The 19,290-nt window shown below is 35.9% G+C and overlaps 1 protein-coding gene across 5 annotated transcripts in view; it reads right to left on the bottom strand.

Annotated features, from left to right (window-relative positions):
- stac (SH3 and cysteine rich domain) overlaps positions 1–19,290 on the bottom strand; it is a 32,350-nt gene that overhangs the window by 7,047 nt on the left and 6,013 nt on the right. For 3 of the 5 annotated variants that reach the window (XM_036209973.1, XM_036209971.1, XM_036209972.1), the window contains 7 exons: positions 15,443–15,576; positions 15,151–15,369; positions 10,147–10,228; positions 9,850–9,956; positions 8,018–8,099; positions 6,442–6,512; positions 2,776–2,864 (listed from right to left, as the gene is read on the bottom strand). In XM_036209973.1, the coding sequence (XP_036065866.1) occupies positions 2,776–2,864; positions 6,442–6,512; positions 8,018–8,099; positions 9,850–9,956; positions 10,147–10,228; positions 15,151–15,369; positions 15,443–15,576 (784 nt within the window). The remainder of the gene's footprint in view (positions 1–2,775; positions 2,865–6,441; positions 6,513–8,017; positions 8,100–9,849; positions 9,957–10,146; positions 10,229–15,150; positions 15,370–15,442; positions 15,577–19,290) is intronic. The other 2 variants (XM_024277499.2, XM_024277507.2) reach the window with 1 other exon arrangement.

Raw genomic sequence — 19,290 nt, 5'->3', positions numbered from 1 at the left:
AAACAGATGAGTCCTCTTAAAATGCATTCAGTTAGACCCGATATATTGGAGATTAAACAGTCGTATTTATGTGTAATTAAGAGCAGAGAATCCTGAATTTGGTGATTGTGCAGCTTTTTAGAAAGATTGTGGTGTTTTTAGCATGTTACTGTCATTAATGAAGAAAATTTAGCATAAAATTGCCTTTTGGAATATTTTTTTGTTAAAGTGTTTTGAATCAGGAATAGACAAAAAAAATTCTGTTTGAAAAATATCAAATTAGTGACGTAGAAAATACAAAGGGGCGGCCACAAGCTCCTCCCTCCACTCCATTCCGATGCATTCCCACGTATGTCTTGTTTTTCTCGTCTTAGCTGGCATTTCCACTGTGTGGTACGATCCAGTTTGATCCAGTATTTTGAGCATTTCCATTGTAAAATGGACCCATTAAACAGTTCCGACCTGTACCTGTTGTAGGTCCAAAGAAAAATGTAGCCGCTGTAGCCGCCCGCTTATTGGCAGAAAGTGATAACATTAGCAAGCACCAATATAGCGCTAAGCTAGCATTTCCGTTTTTTCTTCCTGTTCTTCTTAGCTTCCATCTTATTTCAAATAACATTAAATTCCCGTTAAACGCGATGTACAAAAAGGAAAAGACGAGCTGCTGGATGATCTTCATTGTTGTTGCTTTTTTAGTCAACAAACCACAATGACGCGATGACACGCTAGCGCCGTGAAAACAAACTGCTCAGTGTTACAGAGGCTTAACTGAGTGGAAACGCTCACCAGAATTAACTGGATTGTACTGTACTACTCCTTATTGTACCATACCTGGCTGCTTAGGGGAAACGAGGCTTTAGGTTGTGAGGGGCTGAAAGCTGGCAGGAAAGGTTTCGGGCCCCCTCCGCATCACTTTTTGAGTGTCCCCAACTTGATGTTTTTTGACCTGCTGGCTGTTTCAATTAAGGTCTCCAACCTTTAGGACATGAACTGGTACCGGTCCAAGGGCTGCTTTGTTCTGGGCCAAAAACAAGAAAAAAATGAATATGCTAATCAGGGGTCCCCAACTCTCAGGATGTGGGCCGGTACCCTAACCCAACCTGAGTTCTGAGTCTCTTACTGCATCCGGTACCACCTCCGGAGGGTTGGGGTTAAATGGGAACAACCAGCATGTCCAAACAAAACGACGAGTTGGGGACACCCAAAACATCAAAAAGTGATGCGGAGGGGTCTCGAACCATATGACGAGTAGGGAGTGAGAATGGAATAGGGGGGCAGGGTCCCGCCCGCAACTCTGAAGCAAATTTCCAACAAACTACAGCCGCACTGCAGAAACTAAGTCCTAGAAAACGACTCTGTTTTTTTGATTTGCTTAAAACAGCATAATAATAATTAAAAGACCACTGGGGTACAATTTGAAAATAAAAAAAAGATGTGAGTCATTCATAGTTCTGGCTCAAACCAGTTTAAACAAACGGGAGTAATTAATCTGCATTCTTACCTCTACAAACACATGGAGTGAATTCTATTTATTACTGGATGGCACAGCTCAAATAGCTTCATTATCTCGTAGTTCCATTAAAAAAACTATTCCGATACATCATGAAATGTCGGATCCAGACTTGTCCTTAAAATACTTATCGGTTATTCAATAGGAACCTGCAGATGGCCATCACAGTAAACAGTTCAGAGCAGCACAGCTCTTTTATTTTCATTAAACATGACATTTTGGACTAAATGTGTGCATCTTTTTTTCCTAAAAGTTGATTCTGTGGTTTGTTTGTTTTTTTAAGTGTTTCTTTTAGTCATGTTTTGAATTATCAGACACTCTGGGATCATGTTAATCATCTACAGGTGTTTCTAATTGTCTCTAATTGTCTTGTTTGGATTGATTACTCATGTATTACGCTTAAATCGATTAATCGATTTTTAACCCAGCCCTGTATAGATATGTATGTTGTGTGTCATGTTTTTGTATTATTTTTGCTGTGATTGCTAGAATTTTTAATAATTATCTCAGATTATTTTAAAGTTAAATGTCACCAAAAAAAAACAAACAAAAAAAACCCGACGACATATCTGTTTACTCAGAGTGAAAAACTGACACGTGGTAAGAAACTCAAGGAGGGAAACAAATCAAGATGAACTTCCAGCTTTGTGCTCTCGCTGGAATTCACAGAGCTGCTGAAGAGCCATAAATGTTGAGGCTCCTACATGTCTCTCAAGGTTAAATTTAAGACTTTCTAAAACTTTTTTTATGACCATACATATAAAAAATATGGTAAAGACTAATTAGTTTGCACATTTACCAGCCCTACTGACAAAGAAGAATGATATCATTGAATTTCAGAACAATCGTGTCCTAAACAACAAAATCGCAGTACTTTTTATGGTAAATAAAGTAAAAACGCAACACAGTTTTTAAGACTCAGATATCAAAATTCAAGACTTTTGAGGTAATATTTAAAATGAATAAAGTCAATGCTTTTAGGACTTTTTTTAGTCCCTGCAGGAATCCTGGTTTGTCTGCATGATTTTAAACTCCTGTGATGATGATCATCCTAAAGGGTGATTATAAACCTTCTCTTTCCATCTCCACTACATGATTACATAAACCAAGACTTTTTTTTTGTTTTCTACTTATTAAAAAAACAGAGAAAAATCACTGCAGGCATGTCAGAGTCAATCAATTGGAGTATCTCATGCACCGTTCAGAAGAACTAATGTATTGATCAGTTCTGTTCCAGCAGCTGTTATCTTTTGTGTGTGCATGTGGGTGTTTGTGTGTTAGCCAACCTCATCTCCAGGTCATGGCTCCCCTGAGCGACGTAGTCATACAAGGCCACGTAGGTGTTGAGCTTGAGCATGTCCTTCTGCAGCTGAGTCTGCCCCACGAGACACACAGATAAAAAGAGACATAAACAGTCATAAAGTAAATCTGTCGGCAGACTCTTTGAACAGCTGCTCCTTAAAATAGTGAAAACTAGACAGAGATGCTGGTGTTTACGGCACGATGACGGACCGAGGTGCTGTTTATAGCACTCTGCAATCTGTTCCGCTAGAACCACAATAGGATGGAGTTCTCACAAAGTTAATATCGGATGTGTGTAGGTGGGGAGGAAGTTTTCACCAACACAATTAGCGGGGTGGCAGCTTGTGAAGTGGTGCTGGAGTTTTTCACACCTGCTGAGAAAAGTGGCGGGTGTGTTTTTTTCCCACCTAAAGGAAATTCTGCGTGCTAACAGGAAGGAAACTCCGCTTCTTTTCTGGACATTGATGAGTTTTTGATCGGGCGCCAAGCGTCTTCTAGCATTTTGTTCTCCAGAGATGGTGTCCAAGAGTCATAGGGGAGGATTTTCACAGCGATCTGCAGCCTCATGGAAACAACTACTCTTTCCAAGCATCCACACTGCTAGCAAAACTCCCTTTTAACGGAAATTCTAAATTTGCAGGCTGTTCATTCGGCTTGGCTGCAAATTAGCGCTTGAAAGTGGACTGGAAACCTTGGTAACAAAAAGTCAAAATTGAGTAAATATATCTCTCTGGAAGGAAATATTCAAGTGGGTTATTTGGCCTCAGATCTTTTAAAGCAATAAGCAGATAGAAAGATTTGAATAAAAGAGACAGACAAACATAATCAACTCACTAATTTAGACGAAGCAACATTAAAGGACTGGATTTCAAAGACTGGGACTTTAAGACCTACTCCAATAAAAATTGTGTTTTTTGGTGTTTTTAACATGTTGTTGTAGCATTTTTCTGACGATGGAGGACATATCTACAGAAAATTAAGCTCAAAATTGCATTTTTACGTATTTATTTTCTCAAATTGTCATGATCTAGGAGCATGGAAAAAGTAATGTAATGTTGAAAATACACTTGGCACACCACACACTCCCTACTCTGCAAAGGGAGGGGAAGGGGGGCGGGGATGCTCCACGTCAGCTTAAAGGCTAATTTTTTTTTGTTTCAAACACGAATTGAAAATAAACACAAGAGTTAAAAAAATTACAAGTGTAACTAAACAACGTTCTTGAAAAGGAGTGAGTAGAAGAAGTCTAGTGTGGCCCCGCCCCTTTCTACATCTTATGTTACATATTTCTATTTCTAATGAACTACTGCAGCTGCGCAGAGACTATGTCCTAGAAAATGACAGGTTTTTGATTTTGGCTAAAAACAGCATGGTCATAATTAAAAGATAACTAGGAACACTTTTACAATAGATTATAAGATGGTCAGAATGGATCTTTAAGTTGTCCTGACGTTTTAAATTGGATGGGGAATTTGTGAATTGATTTTGTTTTCTCTCTTGGCGTTGCCTGTTAGGTATTTTTACAAAAATGTATTTATTTCCTATAATTTCTTTTCATTTTGCATTTAACCGGCAGAGAAAAATACCAATTGATGGTCCACTGATTGTTTCAATATGCGTTCACACCACCTCAGGCAAGCCACAACATCCAATGAAAAATCAATGAAAATATGCGTAAATACGTATTTTGAGCTTCCAGGTTCAAATCCTATGGATTCACGCAAGTTTCTACAACTACATGCAAAACGGGTTGCCATTGAACACAAACTAGTGGACCAATAAGGGAGTCAAATTTGGGAAATTTGTGCGCGACTGGAATTCTATGACATCAAATCTTTCATATATCAGAAAAGAGGTGTGAAAGAAAGCCTGGAGCCAAATTTGCTAGATTTGTGACATTGTGCACCAAGCATCTTCCAAGTGTAGGTGGCAGAGATGGCTAGTATGAGTAGAAAAAGAAGGAGAAGCCCCTCCCTGCTTGTCCAGTGTGAACACCTTGTGCTAACACGCCTGGTATGATCGAACCATAAGAGCCATTCTGCGACAAAATAGCCTGTATTCACTTTACAGCTTGAGATCTGACTTGAACTTTGGACATAAGACTTCCCAAAAAAACAGCAATTTTTGAGCAAAGCCTAATTTTTATTCCTTTCACGTTTATACTATTAAATTGTTAAACACCTCAGAGTTAACTCTATAGGTTTTTACACGACGTATGAAAATTACTATCAAATATCAGAGCGTCTCCTCTGGTGGTGAAGGCATTTCTGAGCATTTTTCTCTGCTCATTACCCTGCAGAGCCTCCATCTGTCCGACCAGCAGCTTGAGCTAATGGATCTGTCGTCTGACAGACAAATCTCCCGCTGCCAGCTGTGCTCGGTCCTGCCTGATAAGGCTGCACAAAGCATTTCAAACTTTCTTCCTGAAATGGATTACACTGGACCACCAGTCTGCAGAGGATAGGTGTTGGTGTATGGACGGTTTGGCCTTGTACGGGTATTTGTTCATATTTGTGTTTGTCCAGCTATCTGTGGGACCTTTTCACTGTTGACAACTCGCATAAACACGTTCAACTATAAAAGTAAACAGCACAGATAAGCTCAGCGACGTGTACAAAAGAGCTGTGATGCACACCTCCCACTAACGCTGCCGTGCGGCAGAGGATGGAGAGGACTTGTGAAGCCTGATCATGAAATATTTATCACTACCCAACGGGAGGTGGTGACACTCTTGCAGAGGTTTCTGTTTTGCTCAGATTCAGGCTGCATCAGAAAAACTCTGAGGCTCTTGATCCAAATATTCAAGTCAAGGCTTCTCCGTCTCAGTGCAGACTAGCGGTCATGTCAGCTCAGGCTTGATTTGTTGAAGCAGAGGACTGAGATTTTTCCACTAGAGTCCTGGGAAGTTCAGCGATGAGGATGGACGTAAGGGGGAAGAGTGTCTAATACTGGCCCAGCATCAGTTCTCAGACTAATCCACGGTTCAGGCGATGGTCAAAGATGATCAGTTCTCAGAGGATTTGTGAACAGCACAGAAAATGTTTGGAAAGTCCTTCCTGTGATGTAACAAGGCTTCTGACAATAAATCTTTTATTGCGCAGCTGTCATGTGGGATACCTCAAGGTTCCGTTTTAGGACCAATTCTATTTTTATTTATACTCTTTCTGGAACAGCTAATCTGCCAGCTCACAGACCTCTATGTTGACAAAATCAAACTGTACTGTTCATTTAATTATTCTCAGTTACACAAACTGTCCTGTTTACCTGTCTGACCTCCATCAATCAGTGATTAAAGACCGACTACTGTTAAAAGTGGGTTTCTAACATGTTGTGGCATTTTTCTCACAATAGAAGACATGTGTAAAGAAATATAAGCTAAAAATTGCATTTTTATAGTATCTCTAGTAATGTAAGGTTGAGGCTGTGAAGGGCTGTAAACTAGTGGGAGAGATTGTAAACAGAGAGCTCTCAGTAATGGTTGACAGGAAGAAGAGAGGAGGTTTTCTCTGCACCAAAGGCTAAAAAGGTGGACCAGACTTAAAAACTCGACTTAAAGCCCCGTAGTTCTACACTGCTTTTCACACAACAGAGGGTAATTTGACGAATGCAGAAGTCTGAAAAAGACACAGCAGTTACACAAAGTTTCTTACCGGTAAGCCGTCCACAGATTTGCTGTCCGTCAGATGGTAACGCTCTGTCCCATTTTCAATAACTGTAAAAACTAAAAAACAAACACACTTATTTAACACAGCTTACTTTGTAAAAACAAAATGATAAAAAACACAAAAATAATAATATTTAATAGAGTTATTGCGCATCACCAAAAAAAAAAAAATGACCCATTTGTCATCCTTTACTTAAGATACGTCTTATGAGTAATAAAAACTATCTAAAGTATTAGAATTTTGGGTTCCTTTTACAGTACAGTACTTACGTGGTACTTTATTTGTACCTACTCCGTACTTACAGGGTACTTTGCTGTGTATTCATGTGGTACTTTTTGGTTCATACTTATGTGGTACCTCCTGGGTATTCATGCTGTACACATTAGGCTTATACACAGTACATACGGGGTATTTACATGTGTTAATGTGTCTGTTGTAGGTGAAATCATAAGTAACAGCAATAGTTACTATCCATGAAAAATGTTTACTTTTTATCTTTTTTTCTGCAGGTTTGTGTCAAAATAACTTTATGAATTGATTTAATGTATTTCAGAAACACCTTAAAAACTGTGCAGACAGAAAAAAGTACATTTTACAATAATAATTAGCACACCAAAAACAATTTAATATGTATTTATGTCAAAAATATGTGCAACTATTGTGAGAAATATTTGACGTATATTTATTTACCAATATATTACTTTAGATTACTCTGTCTTACTGTTCTTTTTAACAACAATGACTAAATAAAGACAAATAAAAATGTAGTAAAATACATTTCTTTATTTTTTTTACTTCTTTTTACCATCTCAGAGCCAAATTAAGTTTTAGTAACAGAAACAAAATGTGATATTTAGGGAAAATTATCAAATAAGATAGTAATAGGTCATTAGCATTTAGCTGATGAAAACTTTGCAACGTCTGCCCTGAGAGGGTTGAATAGTTTAATGTGGGGCGACTCCTTTCAGCTTCATGCAAACTCCAGGTTCCGAGACCCACACCTGCTTTCAAAGCTCAGAAATTTACCAGAATATTGTTCTTACATAATATATTTTTAAAATATTAAAAGATAAAAGAGTAAATTATGAGGAAATTCGCTTTTAAAAATATTATAGGTGTTAAATCTACCACTTTGGTTGACAAAGTACATTTAATTTCACACTTTTCTTGGATGAAAATAAGAATACACTAAAAGAAATGTCATTTTAGCTTTTAATGTAAAAAAAACCCCACAAAATCTTACAAAAAACATGCATATAATTTACATTTTTTAAATTCTATATGTGCCAGCACACCTTTATTGGTTTATCTTTAATATTTTGAATTATTAGAATGGAAATTTTAGGGTTTTTTGTTACAACCGAACCATTGTGAAGATTCCAAGAGTGAAAGTTAGAAAGCACAATCAATAAAAAGTGAATCCAGGTCACTGGGAAGATGAAGAGTCTTCTGTCATGTTTTATGGAGACAGAAATCTGTGTTGCAGCATTCTTGTGAGAAGAGTGAATGTGTTTTGGCTCTGTCACTGTGTGGCTTTAATCCAAACACAGCAAAAACTCACCGTCATCGCTGTGCTTTCTCGACAGCTCCTGCCTACTGCTGTGGGCCAGAACTTCCTCAGAAACCTTATCCAACTCACTGATCTGCAGAATTAAGGAGGAACAGCAATTAGACAGATATTGATTAAAGAATTACAGACAAAAAAAACACACAAGCTTTTGCCAGGGACAGACAGTCTGCAAGGACAGGCGGTTTAGAAACGCACACAAGATCGCACTGCTTTTGATCCAACACACACAGTCCTCTCTCTGGCAGCTGCACAGGACAGCAGAGAATGACCCAAACTCATCAGCTTTCAAATGCACACATCCAGATGCGGTTAACCTCAAATTAGACGAGAAGCCGTGAAAAACAAGTTGGCTGGAACCAGTCGGATCCGTTCTGGGAGATGCAACAGCCTCCTAAAATCATGAGAGCCAGCAGCTCGCTGCCTTTATTGGTAGTGTTTACAGCCCTGCAGGGGCAGTATCTATATAGACCATCAGTTACAGTGTCTGCTTATGGAAACAAATTAATTAATAAATGAGAGAAGCTGATTCTTTTAACATTTTTTAAATGAAGCAAATAAAACAAAACATTGTATAAATATAATTTCCTAAGGAGATTATTTAATGTGAAAAACATTTGATCAGATAGGGAAGTTTGATGTGTCTAATCAAAATCTTTTACATTCTGGAATATAATTGTGCTTCATTCATTAAAGATCCTAAATCTGAACTTAAATGCTTTTTGATATGTTCTCATACAGTTACACAGTTCACTTAAGGTTTGAGGAACTTTATTATTTTTGTTATATATATATATATTATATCCTTCTTCATTGATTCGCACAGGTGGTTTGACAGAAAGATCGAGGCCGGATGCAGTTCTTAACACAAACCTGACCCAGACTTGGGCCCTCTTGTGGCTCAATTACATATTAGGTCATTTCTGAAAAGTCAGATGAAATAATTGCATTTTAAAGACACATAAACAGGGGATATATATATATATATATATATATATAGGCAAAAAAAAAATCACTCTCATTGATCTCGCTATTTTGAGGTTCATATTTTGGTGTATTGCTCACTTTTTTAGTGCAATTTTGCATGTTTTTATTTATTTTTCCCCTATTGCATTGTGTTCTGCCTCCTGATTGGCTGTAGACCTTGTCAATCAATCTCCTTTGTATTGAATATGTGTGCAGTTTACCACATTTGCACAAATCTTTAATCATGATCAGATCTTTTTCTTTTATTAAATAATACCGGGAGTATTTTATAAAGGTTTGATCTCTGAGAGTTTAAACAAAAAGAGAAAAGTTCTTAAAACATCCGTACTTTGTGAATTTTGCCCATCGTGGGTTAATTTTAAAACGTAAACCTGCAATAAATGAGTGAACACTGTATAATGATATTAGATACATTTAATAATAAAAAATTAAAAAAATATATATTCAGTTTAACATGAATAAAATTCAAAGCAACAAACAGATTTCTTGAATTCATTCGATTTTGTCAAAGGACATGATAACTGTAGAACCTGGGATTTGAACCCTCAACCCACCAACTGGCAGGACCCAGCAGAGCAGCCCTCCATATCACTATAAATAAAATACCAAACCGCTTAGAAAATTGCGTCAGCAGACTTGAAGTTTGTTGATAACCAGATAATGGTGGTACACAATAGACCGCACAATTGCGGTAGGGACGCAATGTGATTAATGGAATCGCCGTGAAGTATAAACCCAGTATTGGAGAGAGAGATAAGGATTGAAGAAGGGCGGGCCACCCCAGTTTAGTGCAAAGCTTACTGTAAACTATACATCAATGACAGACATTGAGTTCTTACTGAGTTTCTGTTTGGAGAATCGGAGCCGCTGGCCCTCTTGGCCTTCTGTGCCAGCGATGTTCCAAACCTCAGCGCTTCGTAGACGGGATCCACTTTGTTGCCGCAGGCTTTGGTCAAGAACATCAGACAAACATAAACATGGAGGAAAGCAAATGCAAAGCCTTAAATTTAGATGAGTCGTATACAAAAACCAATGTTGGTAACATAGATCTAGCACAAACGTTCCTGTGGGAGAAGAGTTAATAATTCATTTTTATGCTTTCCAGCCCATTCAGAAGCCAGATTCATGGCACTCACCGATGGGTAGCACTTCTTTTATGCAGCCATACTGTTCCTGGATCAGGAGTGGGGAGCTGTAGTAGCGCCGAAAGCCTTTTGGCTAAAAAAAAAAAAAGAAAAAAAAAGGAGGTTAAAAAAAGGAGAAGCAACAGACAGCAGGAACAAATCAATGCAAAATACCCCAGGCAGCGCGGCCCGCTGACAGTGAAAGTGTGCTCAGTGGAACATTTCTGAACTGACTTCAAACGTGATAAGCTGTGGACCGTAATATGTCAGACATATTTGCTGGATGACACGCTCACTCTCCACTCAGACAGGTACACCCATGCAATCCAATGCAGGACAAGACAGGTGTAGCTGCTACCATGTTTTTACAGAATTTATATTAAACAAAACAACAACAATCTAATGGATTTTCTACCAAAAAATAATTTAATTGGTTTTCAAAATAGAAGGTTAGTTGATCTCTCTTTGCAAATAATACAAATTAAATAATTGATGGTTTATGGTTGGTTCAAATCAGTAATAAAAGGTGTGATCACATGATTCATTGATTTCTTAAAAGCTGATTTGAAGCTATTTTTGTAGTTTTTATAACTTGGAAGCTAAGACTTTTATATAGGCTGTCCTTTCAAAATAAAGAAAAAGTAAGATATGTTACTAAAAGAATATTGTCCTATTCTGTGTCATATTTTGATAAATAAATATATTTTTAAATTATGATGATGTCTTTTTTAGTCGAAGTCTAAAAACCTGTGTTGTTTTATAGGACATAGTTTCATCAAAGCACAGGGGCGGAGCTAGAATATTTTATATGGGGAGGAGGGAGGATTTTTCTTTATTTTTTAGGCCTCTAAGGATATTGCACTCATTTAAATGTTGACAAACTCATCCTTTACAGACCCACTCCAATAAAAAACATTTTTCTGATAATGGAGGACATATATAAAGAAAATTAGGCTTAAAATTGCAATTCTGAGTGTTTCTTTATTCACATCAGATTGAATGATGAGTTACGAATGAGCAACAGCATAAACCACTTTAAACAACAACATAGAATAATAGTCTTCAGTAAATATAGTAAGGAAGAAGGATGACAAATCTAATTTAGTGATACAGGCTGTTGACTGTGAAGTATATAATTCATATAAATTAAGGTTTGAGTGTATTACTGGTGAGGTTGACAGAGGCTGGGTGTTGAGGTCCCAGGGGAAAGATTTATGGGAAGGGAAAGCATGTGAATGGTAAAGCTGGTATATTTGTATATATGTACGTGTTTTTGTATAGATCTTGTGTGTATTCGATTATATGGACAGATGTCTGATGGCACTTAATTTCTGCTTCTGAAATAGTTTATATTAAAGATTAAAATGAAGATATATTTTTAGGGGGTAGGATTAAAAAAAGTTTTTAAACTTCTTCCTACTCCATTTCGAACTACACAATTGAGGTGTAATATCTTTTATTTATAATTTATATAAAATTTTGTTTTCTTGTTTTGTTTTTTATTTTTTGTTTTTTTTTACCATGTAATCTGTATGTTCGAAATAAAGGACTAACTAACTAACTAAATCAGGAGCAGAGGAAAAAATGGAGTTGGTAAAAGCTTGTAGCTGTGATGTAGGTGCTACAGTCGGTGGGCCACAAGCTCCCTGCTCCGCTCCATTCTGATGCATTAACTTATAGACAAATAGATCCATGTACGTCTTTGTTTTCCTCATTCCAGCAGGAATCTGGGTCAAAACTGTAAAAATCTAATATTTCTCCCTATTTTTTAAGTTCCTCTAATTTTATGTTGGGGATTTAATAGGCTGTAAGTTAACGGGAGAGAGGTTAAACACATGGATGATGGGAAATGGAGGCAGGCTTACTCTGCACAAACAGAGGTGAATTTCTACAGAACTAACGACTTGCTACAGAAACTATGTCCAATAAAATGACAAATTTTGACTAAAATCCGCAAAATAGGAGACAACTTGACATAATTGGAGTGACTTTGAGATTTTTGTTAGAGTTCAGATGCTAAATTCATAACAGATTTAAAGATCTATTCTAACCAAATTAGTGTTTTTAACATGTTCTAGTGACATTTTTCTTATGAAAACAAATGTTGAAATACATTTTTTCTTTAAAAAAGAGCATATTTGTGACATAGAAAATACACTGAGTGGACCACAAGCTCCATTCAGTCATTTTCAAACTTTGCATGTTGTCATTCATCACTATGAATCTGTTTGTGATGTTTATTTTTTAGAAGCTGAGAATTAAAAACTAAAACATACACAACGGGGTTTCCCGTGGAAGAAGAATATGTAGAAATCTCCATCAGAACCAGATTTAAACCTGGAACAAAAATAACTTATCTACACTATGCAAAGTGTTTTGAGTAGCTCTTTTATTTTAAACCAGCGATTCTTTTTATATTTAAAGCCACTATAACATGTGTCAAAGTCAAGGCCCTTTGGGTAATTCTATCCAGCCCTATTTATTGTTAATAATGGCTCAATTGTGCTTATTTCTAACCTGTATTATTTTGACAAAAAGGATTTTTAAGGAGATACAAATATTGAAAGTTAATTAAGGTTTAAGCTGATTTGTTCTGGAATATTATTCCTGCCTGTTTTTATTCATAGTTAAGGTAAAAAAAATATTTTTTTTGTTCTAAAAATTTAGTTTTAGTGCGCTCAGTAAATGTTTATCCTGTTCGGATGTGACCTAAGGTGAGTTGTGGATTTTGGCCCCCTGTGCGATTGAGTTTGACACTCCTGCAACATAAGAAAATTAACTCACGGATCTTTTCTACAAAAACTACAAAAAAAGAAAAGTTTTCTTGGAATAAATCGAGTTTATCTCAGACCAAATTGAAAATAATGCACTTTAAAAAACAGTTAACGAATAAACAAGTGTTTAATTTCGTGAAGGACCTAAAGGAAACTGTAAACAAATGAACCACGGCAGGCATGGCTTCCCTTTAGCAACATCCTCTGAAGTTCCAGCTCTGAATCTAAATCAATCGAACTACTTTGCAAATGGAGCTGCAGCCGCAGATACTGACGACAACATGTGCTCTGCTGTCGGGGCGCGAGCTGAGCTTCACGCTGTGACTCTCGCTTTTACTGACACATATTGATTATTATACAATTTCATCCAAACTGGCACGCCTCCCGGTTACATCATTCCTGTAGAAATTGTTTATTTCTCTTTAAGTAATTTTCTAAAAACAAATCGGAGAGTCTCTCGCTCTGATTTAAACAAGCTGAATTATTGTTTGCAGTTACGTAACCAAACAGAAAATCTTAAATCCACAAGATTTTATAAATAAAGAAACACGCTATTCCTTGTATTGTGAAATATTAGAAGAAAATGAGAATAAATTGTGTTTAGTGAAGACTCAGAACATGAGGTCACTTTATTTCTTTCTAAGAGGTCCTTGTGCCAAGACAAACAAGCATGGCTGCAGAAGCATCCAAGTTTAGAGTTAGTTGAATTTAGAGCCGTACTCCTCTGGGTAAAAGTCCCTTTTTATGCTCGACCTCTAGACCTCATTTTCCACTCCTGAGAGTATCTTCGAGCCTCATCCCACATGCACTTTGTGGAAACAGGAACAAGAGAAGAGAGGAACAAATCTGGAAGACGCTGAACATCACCTTCACTTTTAATCTACATTAAATCATTTTATTTTTGGGTTTGATGAATTCTGAACACAAACAAATATCCTTTAGAAAATAAAAACTATAAAAATTCAAGTTTTTTTGCTTTCATTGTGGGATGTGCTTCTCAGTAGAGCTGGTTTCCTGGATGTCTATGAAAGTGAAACACGTCCTGGCAATGATTTAGCTCACTGCTTGTGTGAGAACGTCCTCGTACAAGCATCCAGACCACCCTGACAGACCTGCCCAAGAAAATCATTTCATCTGAGAGTACGCAATAGAGGATTACACAAAGACAGTTTATCCCCAAAGAGAGCAAAAAAAGCTAAATTCAACACAAGATTGACCTTAAATTGAATATAATTTGAGCCCCTATTGGATGACTTTTACATCTTAAAAAATGTAAGTTTAAAGTGAAGCGAATAAATATTAACTGTTTTTAAAAAGGCCAAAAAATGTCATTTATTGCATGTTTTTCTGTGAATTATAACTTCTATCGAGGGGTCAGTCATATCGAAGCTATAATTAGTTTTAAAAAACATAATGCAGTTCTCCTATTTGTTGATTTATATACATCCATATATGATTTTTAAAAAACTATATTTTTACATTTAAAAACTGTTTAAGGGTTTTTTTATGAAGTAATATTTGTGCCAAAACGTAAACAAAAAGACAAAGTTTCTAAGTAGCAAATGAAAATATAATTTTTTTGGCTTTTAAAATCTTTTTTTTTTTTGGCTCAACTTTCATAGGTGTTGTCTTGAATCTTGTTTTATTCCCAACTTTAATTCTGATTTTGTGTTCTATAATCTGATCTCTGCATGAAGGTTCATTCTGATTGGTCTAGATTCTATCCAATCAGGTGTCTTTGCCTCAGACTTTCTATATCCAAATTCCCATCCTAATCTCTAACTACTAAAAAAACTACACAGTGTGGGATTATCTAGTGCCCTGGATTTTAAAAGTATTTTGGACACCATGCTCACTACTTTTTTTTTTTGTAAACGTTTTTTTATGACGTCATTGATTTCCCAAACTGAAAATCGAATCAATTCAAGCATTTTATGACATCTATTTATGACTTCACTGTGTTCTGATGTTTGCAATCGAGGAAATTTGGATTTCAAAACTGTGACTTTTTGTTCTCAGAACACAAATATTAATTCATATTTACTATGGAGAAATCTGGTTACTTAATTTTGTTTTTCATAGAATTGCACGCGGCAAATTAAAGAATTTTTTTTTACCTAATTTTATTTTCAAAAATGAGGTCAGTTAGGAAGACAAGGATTTACACGAAGAGATAGTGGCTTTCTAAGTACAGCAGTCAAATTTAATAATTTTATGGTTATAGAGACTTTTTAATAATTACCTTGAAATGCCGCTCACATGAAACTGCCCCATGACCTTCATTATGTTGCTTTGGGGAAATCATATTTGCTTTCAAAGGATGAAAGAGAGGCTCAGCATTTTTCACAGCCGTCTCTATTTCTCGACAGGGTGAAGATACAACAGTCATGACGAGGATGGATGATGGGAACAGATGCATCGGTACGCTGACGCATCGAGACTTCTGAACAAGCACATTCTGCTGAGGAAACGGTCCAACAGGCAGTTTTGGTATTTTGGCTTTTGATTTCCTGAATTCTTTTGGTGCGTCTTACCAGTTTCCCCATGCAGCGCTGCTGTCCAACCCCGTTCTCACATTTGTGGTGGAGGCTCATCTTGCAGGCTTTGCACCGAAGGCCGTGTTTCGCCGTGTTTCCCGCCAGGAACACCACATGCTTGGCCGTCGTGCCTGAAGAACGAAAAAAAAAAAAGGCGTTCAAATCGTTGATCTTGATGCAATGATTACCAATGAAAAAGGCAGAGGACAGGAAAAAGATCAGTCAGTTATGTTTTCATGAGAGATTTTTAAGAAGAAAAACAATAAAAATAATAATTTTAGAGTTTTCAGACTCCAAATGAGTCGGTTCTTCTTTATGAAAATGACTCACAGTTGCATAATATAATTAAGAAATAATCAAAAATGGGGATTTGTTGAGAGCATCTACAATAACTTGGTATTACTAGACTCTTAAATGAAATAAATCTCATTATAATAACAGCCAGACCTTCCAGCGTCTCAAAATTCAATAAACAAATTTAAGAAAGAATCAAATTCAAACAGTGTTGAATTCATCAAGTAAATCTGATGCCTGAAGATTCTTGAATTAGCACCGACTGTGTGAGCGGTTGACTAATGCGTTCCAGAATAACAATAAGCTGACACATTCATTTTCTACAATAGGAAAACCAAGTGATAAAGATGTTAGAAGTCTATTAAAGGTGGAAACATGTAGAAATATTTACAGGATGTGGAATCATTTATGCAACAAGGGTTTGCATTTTAGGAGGAGATTGATGTTTTACTGGAAATAGTTCATTATTAATTCAACAAATGATAAAAAAATACATTTTCTTTAAATATTGCATGCTACAGAAGTTAATTTATGCAGGGAATTACATACCACCATTAAATGGTTTAATAAATGAACTATAAAGTTTGTGTCTCTTCTTTTGATATATTTTAAAAGCATTCCTATTGGTCTTTTAATCCGATTACACCATTATTCGGAGTGGCTGTAGTTCTTTAGAAATTTATCTTTGAGTTATGGGTGTAACCCCGCCCCCTCTTCCCTTCCCCATATTCAAGATTTTTCTCGAAACAGCATTTTTTGTCTGCTCGTGATTCACAACAATTTAAATCCTCAGAAATCCATTTTTAATCCTAATTTTCTTCATATATGCCCTCAATTGTCAGAAAAATCTCATAAGAACATGTTAAAAACACAGTTTTCATCTCAATTTGTTTTTAAGATGACACTAAAAGAAGCAAAAAAAAACTTATGATCTGACCTAAAGCAAACAAATGGTTCTAGTAGTAATAGTGGAAGCATAAAATTAGCATTCATTTCACTTATAATAAAAATAATCTAAACCTTTACAGTCAGAGCACGGACTACCGTCGCTCTGTGTGGAGGGTTTTCTTTGATTAATGAAAGAAAAAAAATTACTATAATTTTCAGACTGCAATAAGAAGCATCAGACTGAACATTGATAGTTCTGCAAAATGACTACAGCATGCACGAGGTCCCCAGAGAATCAGCTGCATGAAATAAAATGACAATATGATTTATTGATTCATTAAAGTGTAAAGGGAATTACATCCCTTTTTTTCTTTATTTTCTATGCTGAAGATGCAGAGGAATATTAGGAGGCTGGAAATAACCCTGTAGTCTGAAAGCTTAGTGCCTAAACATCCAAAAGTCAAGTCTTTTCTGTTCAAATTTGTAAAAAAAAGAGAATATTCGTGCTCTTTTATGATCATCTGAAGGGTTTTTTGAGAGGTTTTGTTGTCGTTTAAACATGGAGAACCCTAGAACAATGTTACTCTGGGATTTTAAAGGTAATTTGACTGTTTTCTTAATAAACAAATAAGCAATATATATGTATTTATAGAGGTCAAATTTGACCCTGTTTCAAATTAGAAGCGTCTTTGGTACTTTAGAGACCCGCTGCTGACCTTCTGGAGAAGAAGAAATGACCCGGCAGACATCTTGATCCGTCTTGTCACTTCTAACCTCGTGCAAAAAAGATGCTCCTCATTAGCACTTTTTATTATAAAAAAATATATTTTCAAAAATATGTTATGATCTCAAATTCTCTGTGGCTATTGGTCTTGACCTCCCTCCTCAGAGCATCTGAGCAACACTGTTGATCCCTTTAGCATGAACTTCCATGTAGACCATCTTCTAATGGCTTTTCTTCATGATTCTGACCTCTTTCAAAATAAGAGTCTCTGAAACTTTAACAAACTCCAGACTCATCCTGTGGTCTTTACTTGTTTCTTTGTCACATCTATTGACTGTAAAAATAATTATTCTTATATACAGTTTATGATTATCAGAGGCTCAGATTTCCACAACAAAGCATCTGTGATTGCTATATTTTTTTATTTTTGGAGGGTTTAGGAGACTGCATGAGCTTCTACAACTTTAAAATCATCCTTCAGGGCTTCACCAAATCTGCACATTCCTCTATTAGATCTGCTCTGTACACTTCTAAATCAAATTATTACTAATTTTTAAAATATTTGGAGGATCTTATACCGTGTCTGTCTCGCTAATTTATCCACTACGGTCATGACTTTGGCCTTGGAGCGGTCCCCATGTCTGGAAGCTCCTTTTTTAGCTCCTCACTGCTCTGACTCAGAGCGGGATTCTAATACCTCTTAGTTTTATCATGCAATCCAATTAGAAAAAGTGCAGAATCAGTGCCAGACTTATTTTTTATTGCATCTAGGGGGAAAGTTTGTAGCATAATTTATAACTTAATAAGTCTTGTTCCTGTCGAATTCATAGGCTATGCAATTTGTCAAACTCTAATAGTTTAATATAGAACTTTATAAAGCATTCTGCAATTTGATCACTTTAAATATTGCTTCATATATTCTCTTTAAAGTATAAGTTCTCTTGTCAACATCATAAATTCTCAGACTTTTACTTTGAAAAGCTCTTTCCTTTCCTTTTCCTTTACACTTAAACTTAAAATGCATTCTTCCTAACTGGCTAATTAAATCGCTATATGCATCTCTGGTTAGTTTCCTGTTCAGTTGTGACTAAAAATAAACTTTTTTTTCTGATTTCCTAAAGTCTGAGTGTCGACGATGACCCCGCCCCAGAATCAAAGCTCATCTGTCCAATCCCAAATGTTATTCTGGGATGTCAACAGACACGTGGAAAAGTAATGGACCAACAGCTTTGATAAATGACCAACTTTTCAACTCAAGGATGTCAGAGGATTATAAACTCGTACAAAAAACGACAATGTGTTGTACTGCTCCATATATTCCTTGTTATGTAAAAAGAAGTTAGACTGTGATTTAGAATTCCAGTGCCAAAATGAAGACTTTTCTGGACAAAAAATATGCCAAACTGTTTTAAATTAAAATGTGCGACTTTTATTTAAAAAAAAGTGAATTTGAACAAAGATTTCAGCTGAAAATTGAGATAATTTTAAAACAGCACAAATGCTTATTTTGTTTTAGCTCTATAGTTTCACTACATCAAATATAAGAGCGTCCTGCACAAATATCTATATTTTTAATCAAATTTGTACAGAAATGTATGCATTCAAGTATTTTTTATTAACTTATGTGTATGTATCTTTGAAATGCATGTTTTAGTTAAAAATTTTATACAATTTTAGTCATTTAGTAAACTAGAATTTTTGTTATTTATTTATAGACTTTTAGTCCAAAACCGTATATTAAAACCCTTAAGAAAGTGGCATTTAAGAAAGAGAAAGAAAAAAGTAACTATATAAAAAATGTTACTTAAAATTTTTTTTTTTTAAATGTTTTTTACTAGTTTGATCTACAAAAGTTGTCTTCTTTTGGTTCAGTTTGCTAACCTGGAGCTCACACTTACACATTCTCCCTCCATCAGCACACAGCAAAAACAACACCCTC

Source organism: Oryzias melastigma, linkage group LG22 (genome assembly GCF_002922805.2).
Source record: "Oryzias melastigma strain HK-1 linkage group LG22, ASM292280v2, whole genome shotgun sequence".
Lineage (NCBI taxonomy): Eukaryota > Metazoa > Chordata > Actinopteri > Beloniformes > Adrianichthyidae > Oryzias > Oryzias melastigma.
The sequence above is the reverse complement of the archived record's forward strand: the minus strand, read 5'-3'. Positions and strand labels throughout refer to the sequence as shown.